Source organism: Austrofundulus limnaeus, unplaced genomic scaffold (genome assembly GCF_001266775.1).
Source record: "Austrofundulus limnaeus strain Quisiro unplaced genomic scaffold, Austrofundulus_limnaeus-1.0 Scaffold99, whole genome shotgun sequence".
In the NCBI taxonomy this organism is placed as follows: Eukaryota; Metazoa; Chordata; class Actinopteri; order Cyprinodontiformes; family Rivulidae; genus Austrofundulus; species Austrofundulus limnaeus.
Window position 1 is genome coordinate 739020 of NW_013952501.1, and position 8828 is coordinate 747847.

The 8828-nt window shown below is 39.8% G+C and overlaps 1 protein-coding gene across 4 annotated transcripts in view; it reads right to left on the minus strand.

Annotated features, from left to right (window-relative positions):
* Positions 1-4574: 4574 nt before the first annotated feature.
* Positions 4575-8828, minus strand: part of tbc1d1 (TBC1 (tre-2/USP6, BUB2, cdc16) domain family, member 1) — a 50857-nt gene continuing 46603 nt past the window's right edge. For all 4 annotated transcript variants that reach the window (XM_014013257.1, XM_014013258.1, XM_014013259.1 and 1 more), the window contains 2 exons: positions 5999-6175; positions 4575-5917 (listed from right to left, as the gene is read on the minus strand). In XM_014013257.1, coding sequence (XP_013868711.1) covers positions 5732-5917; positions 5999-6175 — 363 coding nt within the window. In that variant the 3' untranslated portion in view covers positions 4575-5731. The remainder of the gene's footprint in view (positions 5918-5998; positions 6176-8828) is intronic.

The window sequence follows — 8828 nt, forward strand, 5'->3', positions numbered from 1 at the left end:
CAATTTAAATTCACTCAGTTCCTTCAGAGGCACATTCTTCTTTGCAGAAAAAAGGTTTTTAACCACGTGTGCAGCTTGTGAACTGTAGAGTAGCATGTGTGTATTTGTGTGCACATTAATGAACGATTGCATGTATCTGTGTGTGCTAGTGTGTGTGTGTGTGTTTTGGGTGGGGGCTGTATAAATCGCCTCCCCACCCTGAAGGGAGTAGTGCTTCCTCTCCAGGGTTCAAAAATAACCAACAGCTTTATTGTTCAAGAAAACCTGTTTGCTGCCTCTGCCTGGCCCTCTATATATCTCTAACACACACACATGCACACACAAACACACACTTCTGTCTTTGTACAGATCTAAAGAACTGACAAGTAGAGTCTCGGTTACACCCTGGCTCTGAGGAAAGGATGAAGAAAGAGGGAGAGAAAAGACAGCGAGAGGGAGCAGGGGGTGAAGGGAGGGGTCTGTGGACACTCGATGTGCTGACAGGACAGCAGCGATCACACCCAAACTGTGGCGCCTGACCTACTACAACAAACAGAAACACCCTTACACACACGCACGCACGCACACATGGACACACACCAGTGGTGTAACATCATCCTTCCCAGTTTTCCAGTGAGGATGTGTTTTCTCTGCTCAGCCTGTGACTCAGCAGGACGACAACAATCCAACTCTTATCATTTCTACACTTACTGAAGAAACATTATCTGAGTTTTTTCCATTTATTCAGCTTTATTAGGTTTATATTCCCACAACTTAGATTTGAAAAGAAAATGCAAAGAATTATTTATCTGAATAAGTGTGTTTTGAACTATATAGATGTCAATTTCAGTCCCGGATTGTTGTAAATTAAAGTAAAAACAAAACAAATTGCACTGCAAAAATTTTGAAGAAACATTATTACTAAGTTTGCTTCATGAAGTGTGGGTTCTTAGATTATCTCCTCACACAAACTTGCATTTACAACAAATAATTTTCACATATTTTCACTTTGTCACTCATGAATTGATAAAAATGGTGTTGAGACTCTTTGTCTTATCGTAATAACCTTGTTTAATATGGTTATTAGTACAGTTTGAATATTTTACATTTGTACATATGTGTGCTAATATTATGTAAAATGTATGTATTTAACAAATGGGGTCATAACCCTTTGTCATTAAAACTTTGTTGGTCGGAAACCAAAACATTTGTAAAATCTCTGTGGCAAACCACTTATTTAAAAAGACAAGACTCATTTCACAAGTAAGTTCTTATCTTTTTTTTTCTTTTTGCATTTAGAAAATACCTGAAGAACAGGTCTGAAGACTGAACTGTTCACCTTCCGTTTGCTTGATGAGCTCCTCTTAAGTTGACTTCATGTCATCAGTCTTGATGTGGAACATAAACGATCATAAAAAAATTCTAAGTGGTAAAAACCAAAACCCACAGCCTGTAGTGCAAAGAATGAAACCTCAGTGTCTTATGTAAGATTTCAAAATCTTGCTTTTAATTTACCAATGAACTTGTTAGCAGTATTTTTGTACAAGCAATTTATCTTCCTTTTTTTTTGTCTTTTCTTGTTTTATGTAAGTTTTGGATATTAAGAATCTTTAACATCTAAACAGTTTTGTTTGAATCACTGATGTTGAAGGGATGAAACCAAATGTCTTAAAGAACCTGATTCATTTTTTTTTTTTGTGCAGCATGTTTGGTTTATTGGTGGTGGTGGTGGGGGCTCGTACGGGCAATAACTCCAATAACTCTTGGATTATGTGTTGTGAACGACTTCCAGCTGCCACCACATCAATCTTTAGCTCCATATTTCTTGCCTCAAGAGGCTGCTGCTGATGAAACCGAAAGCAAAGAGAACAGAGGTCAAAGGTCACGTCTCAGCTGGTCCACTTTAATCAGCAGCTGACTTTGCAGCCGCCATCAGAGCGAATTATCCAGGTGCTGCAGAGCCTTATCAGGTTTTAGTGCCGCAGCAGAGTTTTATGATCTGTTTCCGATGCTGTTTGACCTCCTGTTTGTCTCTATCTGATAAGAAGCTGCCGTCGGGCTTTGAACCTGACTTCCTTTAATCTTTCTCAACTAGAATTACAGACGATAGAAGCAGCTTTTTGATGCTGCGTGAAAACAAACTGCAAAATTACCTGCAGGGGAACTAAATACTATAAAAAAAACTGCGATAAAACAATCAGAGGGTAATCTCACTGAGATGTTTTTGTAGTTTTTGCAGTTTTTTTTCCTGTGCACATTTACCTTCACTTTAAAAAGCAATTTCTTGTGGAGATTAATCATTATCAGAGTAATTTAAATTAGTAATAATAAAGAGCTTTTAGTGGATTTACCTTAATAAAGTGGAATTATTAGGTTTTTGTAATGAATAGCCTGAGGTGACTAGCTGCCAACACCTAATCATGTCAGATTTGCCGGAGTGGCAGCTTAATTACATCAATGGGTCAAAACCAAAGAGGAAAACTATAAAAACGCAGTGAGATTGTATTTTGTGCTACTCAAAATAAAACTTTATCGTTCCACCAGATGATTCCGCTCAGCTGTTTTAATTACAAGGACGCGGGTTTGCAAAATCCAGAGCTTCTTTTAGTTAAATATCAGAGCTGCAGGATCAGGAGGAACTGAGTGTTGGAGAGGAAACTGATGCCAAGACAAAGAAAACTGAAGTGGAAGCAGCGAGACAAACCCTGGCAGCCTGCGAGCACCGTCACCTCACTGTTTACACACAGCTGAGGCAGCACTTCAGGCAGCAGGCCATCCTGAGCCTTCTCAGCTGCCTCAGCCACAGGTTTAGGAGGCTCAAACACACACAACCTGTTAGTGAACCTGGCTGAAGGGTGGGGCCGCAGGTGGAGCAGATCAGCGCCACCATTTCAGGAAGGCGTGCGTCCGCCCTCTGGTACACAACCCGACTCTTTGTTGCTGCTTGCTGGAAAATCACCACTCAGCTGGATTGTTTGTTTTAGAACCTGATTCTCCCCATCACTGTCGGACCTGACTGACTGCATTAATTTCAACTTTGATGTTAATAAAGCGACGCTGCGGCTGATGAAAAATGTCAAAGCCTCGCACGGCAGGTCAAAGGTCGGGTGGAGAGCGGCTCATAACAGCTGTGAGTCAGTGTTTTTATTTCCTGCTGACGTGATTTCACAACAGCAGGTACATAAAGAGGGTGGAGTAGAGGTAGTAATAAAAATGCCTCGTGCTACACTTTAAACATGATGAACCTTTAAGCAACTGATGAAGTCATTGTTGGACAACAAAGAGCACAAGCTTCATATTACAAATAATGTTCCTAAGTCAGAACTTAATTGCAAAGTTTCTTAATTCAAACGCAGATCTTTTGCAATCTGTGAGCGCCCAGAATGTAAGAGATCAACATTAGATTATAGCACACAAATTTAGTTTAAGGTCCGTAAAATTGACTGAATTAGTCTTTTAGTTTTTTTAAGGTCAGTTGGTTGTAAGTTGTGTCCTATTGAGTTAAGAAAAAAAAAAATCAAACAAAGACTGAAACAGGACCAGAGTTCCATCATCCTCCAGCTGACGATTTTCAGCAAATTGTTTTGTGTTCACCTTGTTGGAGCTAAACTACTATAATTTATTTAAAAAGGTTATTTGCTATGCATCGACACATAACAGCTTCACACTTTGATTGCAAAAGATTTTTTTTAAATGCCTGAATAGGGATGTTACAATTCACTCAAGCTCCAATTCAATTATCAATTTTACAATTAGTTTTTTCGCAACAAAATGAATTTTAGCCATTTTATAACTAAATACGTTTCTTTCAACATCAGCATTTTGGTCCTTGCATCAAACTGTAACTGTTGTCTTACAGTACAATAGTATTTGCTATTGTACACAGCTCAAAATAAATACAAATGTCATTATAAATCCTTTTATGGCCGAATGTTTTCAAGTTTCAAACTGAATTTTTCTGAAAGACATAACTTGCTGTTATGCAATAACAATAAAATTAATTCAATTTTGTGTATTGATTTATATTTTAAGCAATTATTCTCAATTATTAATCAGTTCTCAGGTACTGGACTGCAAACTGGTGACCAAAAAAAGGCCAAAGTCTAAAAATTATTCTGATCAAGAATAATTTAAACGATTATGACTCTTTGGAAGAAAAACAAACAAAAAAATTAAGTGCTGACTGAAGACTTTTACAGTTCTTTGACCTAGATATCGAGTCAGTCTAATCGAGACCACAATCACTTGTAGAAAAAAGAAGCTTCTGTGGACTAATTATTGTCAACCAACATTTTTTTTAGTAAACACTAATAAATTCAGAGGCTGCTCTGTGGTTCTGTTGTATAAATCCAACTAGAGAACAAGCTTACCAACAGCCCAAACTTGTCTGAGCATGACTCCTCTTCAACCTCAAGAGCAGTTCCTGAAAACAGCAACGTGTGTGTTTGTGGGTTTTCAATACGTTGAAAAGCCTCCATCAGGCCCACGACATTCAGAGTGACTGACATGTTAGGACAGGCGCCAATCTTAAGACGGTTTTCATGTCAGCCCTGCAGTTCTTGATGCCAGCAGATTAAAAACACCGACTCCAGATGTGCTGAAAGTATATGAACTGTATTTGAAGGTACAGACTGAAAAACAAACGAATAAAACAGAAAAAAGATGTGCAAAAAAAGGAAACACGAGTAAAAGCAAAGTACGTTTCCGTACAGTGTGTTGAAATCAGTGAGGTGCACGCACACACGGTAACATTCACACGGAGCTGCTGCTCAGCCGTGAGGACTTCAGTGTTGAATACAGCGAAGGAGTTAAAGGTTACAGATTGTCTCGACAGCACAGGTTTCACACCTGAGTCTCGTTTGCAGTAACTGAAGAGGAGCCGATCCGGACTTCCCCTGGCCGGGAAAGGCAGAGCCATTGTTTCGGGGCCGTTCCACCTCCACAGATGAATCGATGATGTGTATGTGAAAGGTGAAAAACAGGATGTGAAATGAACTGGATATATTGTGTTGCACTTCCTGTAAAGCTGCTGGAGCTAAATGAAGTTCAGATGTACAGGGCCAGGAAGTAAAACTACAAATGCAGAGGAAGAATCAAAAAATAGAGGAGAAAGCCTCCCCACCTCCCCTCCTGCTCCTGACCCGGCTCCTCCATGTCAGCACCAGTTCAAGAACCAGCATCATTTAGCTCAAGTCGGATTCTACCTTTGGAAAACATTCACGCAAAAACATTACATCATTGTTTGACACTTTTTTGTTGTTTTTCTTTGGGAACGACTCGTTTTTTTGTGTGTTGGGACTTCTGTAACGATGACTTTCGTCACGTTTCAGAGTACTGTGAATTGGACTCTTTGTTCTTCCAGCTTAAATACAAAAATATTCTTTGGCCGTTTTAGACTTGTTGCATTGGACTCTGAGGAAGGCGTCTGTAAAACACAGGTGCAGGTCTGTTTTTACAGGCCAGGGGCAGTGCTAACTCTGAGGGCAGTTTGTTTAATGTTGGAGAGAGAAGATTCTTTCTACTTTAACCAACTTGCTGCTTTATTTCACGCTTTTCGACCAGACAACTCCTCCACTCTATTCTTACAAAAACCCAACATTTTGGAGCCTTTTAGCATCTTTCTCTCAGTCCTTTCACTGCTGCTCCTCCAGGAGTCACCACCACCTGACAGACAATGTAGTTCTGAATGCTTTGAAAGCGAAGGAGGCACAGAGTCTACTGTCCTGTGGGGACTGTCCTGACTTTCAGCGGGTCAGGGGAGTGTTTGCCCATCGAGCTGTATTCCCAGGCTGGTGAGGACGTTCTGGAGGCGTGCGATGGTGCTCACCAGCTGCTGCTTCTCCTCCTCCAGAGCAGAGACCTGCTCCTTCAGCTGGCCCTCCGACTGGCTCAAAGCCTCCACTCGACTCTCCAGGCTGCAGACTCGAGCGTGGGACACCTGAGCGGTAACGACGAGAGAAAACAACCGTTAGTGTGACGCACAGGTCGACGCCACGTCTCCACGTGTGTGTTTATGAACCTGCAGCTCCTCCAGCAGGTCCAGGTTCTGCTGCCGGAGGCTCTGATTGGTCCGCTCCAGCTGCGCGGCTCTCTGCTGCTGGTTGAGGGTTGGAGGGGTGTCCAGGAGCTCGTCCTGCAGCACGTGGTACTCCACCTCGTAGGCCTGCAGCTGCTTGGACACGTCCATCTCACAAACCTAAAGAGCACGTTGGAAATACTCAGAGAGCGAACAAACCAGAGCTGTCAGGCTGTAAAGAGGTCAGCACCTGAGTCAGGCTGAAAAACAAACTATTGTTGAGAGAAATCCTTTCAGCAGGGAGGTGGCTGTCAGCTGACAGCGCAGCTGTCAATCACAAATAATGAAAGGCTTTTCTTTTTAATGCGCTCACGACTTTAATATAATAAGACTAAGATTTGTTTTTACCTCCGTTTGTCAGTGATGTAAACACTTTAAGATTAAATGGTTCAAAGCTTGATTGACAGACGTAGCGTGACGAGATCAAAACAACTTCAAAACAAGACTTGATTGGAATCTTTTTGTTTTTCTTTTAAGCCAAAACTCATATCAAGTTAATGATTGCTAATTTTTATTAGCCTCATAAGGAAGTGTTTGACTCTCGCTCTGCAGAAATCCAACCCTCTGCAGGTCATCATCTTGTTTCTTCACATTCAGTGGTTTGGAGGAAGTTCATAGAGGAAAAACTAATATCACTTGTTGGTTGTGAGATGTAAAAAAAACATGCATGTATAAAAAACATGCATGTATATGGAAGTAAATATGTGTACAAATAATGACACTGAAATTTTTTAAAAATTGAATTCAGATGCATTTTTTATTCTAATTCTGATGGCACATATTTACTTCCATACATGTACAAATACACACCCAGTAGGCAGAAAGTGCAATGTCATATTAAACCCATCAACAAAACAACTTCCTCTGAGGTCATGTTGGGTTTGTTTTACATAGCTGTTGTAAAACAACCAAAAGAAAATAGTTTTGTTTCTTTGACTTGTCAGGCTTCTGTGATAACATTGCTGTTGTTAAGCTCCACTCGCACCATTATACGTCAGCTGGTTGTCTGACAATTTCTGTCCATTCCAGTAATAAATGTGACCCAAGCTGGTAAAATGAGCCACAGAGGAATTTTTCCAACATTGAGTTATTATTTTTTTCATATTCTCTCAAAAGCTTTAAAATGATAGTTTATTAAAATTTAGTGATTAATCAACAGGTCCAACAGTACAAGAGTACCGCTTAGAAAACTTGATTTGTTTAGTTTAGAATGATATCATCAGTTCTGGCTCTATATTAAAAAAGGAACACTTAAGCTTCACAATGATAAATATTATACGAAGGGATATCCTGGCGCTTTTAGGAGATGGAAAAAAAAGATGCATTTCAAAGAAAATTATTGGAGTTATTAAAAAAAAAGAATTATTTCTGAGGATAAAACTTAACAGATTTATATAAAAACTGTCTTTCATGTTTATGCAAATAGTTGCACCAAAAGCCTTTTTGTTTGTTTGTTTTTGCTGCAGCCTGGGCTGATTCTGACTAATTCTGTCAGGAACTTTTACAATGCAAACCAACGGACAACATAAATAGACATTCTTCATAAAGTAACATAAAATCAATAAAAAAAACATGGTTTTCAGAAGTAAAATCACATCACAGTAAACATAAAAACAATGTGACAAAGAAAACAGACTCAGGCTGGGAAAGCTTTGGTAATAAACCAGCTAAGCTAGTCACTAAATTGATTTACCGTATGTCCAATCAACAAACAGGCACGTTCTAATAAATCCACATTTAAATAGGAACTGTGACTTTTGTTACTGGAATCATTAAACAGATGATTAAAGTCATTAAATCTAAGTGACTTGGCTCACACACCCGGCAGCTGCTCAGAACGGCTGGAAAGACCAGATGTGTCTCACGTTGATGTTCGCATCCATCACTCAAAACTGATGCTGAGCTGAAACCTGTTTAATAGTTTCTGAGCTGCTTTGAGTGACAGCGAGGCGCTCAGGCACGAGCACAAAACAAGTATTTGCATTCTGAAATGACGTGAGCCAAAGCACAGGAGATCACGTGGCCACTGAGCTTCCAAACCTAACTAAATATATTTAATGGCTTCAAAACGGACAGTGCTGACAGGTGATGCCGCATTACCATGGAAAATCTACAGATACCATTTTATATTTTCTTTGAGAATTGAGCAACTCACACAAAAAGACTAAATAAAAAAAACAATTACTAATTGGTACTTTTTAACAAAAAGCAACCAGCCATGATGATACTTGAGCAAACTTTCAAATACAACTTTTTCTGTTTAGTCCAGGGTACATTTTTTAAATTTATCTGCAATATTTTGCTTCACATTACACTTCCCAACAGTTAGTTTGTCAACAGAGATAATACTGTATTAAATAAATACATTGTATAACAATCTGTTAATCTACTAGTGTTTGAAAATTTTAAGTAGTAAAAATGTTTTAAATCTGACGGTGACAACAATCATGGCGGAAAAATGGAACGGTTCACTGAATGAGATCAGACAAAGTTATTTCTGTGAGGTTGGGTTCAGTGTTTCCTGCGATAAAGAAAAGTGCTCCTCCTGTCCTCCTTGTTCCTAATCAGGGTCAGGGTGGGGCTGGAACCTGTCCTCGCTGCCTTTGGGTGAAGGCAGGGGACACCTGGACAGGTCTCCAGTTCACCAGAGGGACACAAAAGAGACAATCAACCATCCACACTGTGTCACATCTAGAGTCACACAGAAGAGCTCCAGAAGATTTCAAACTGACAACTCTGGACTCAGATCATCTGCTGCACACAGTTCTGATCA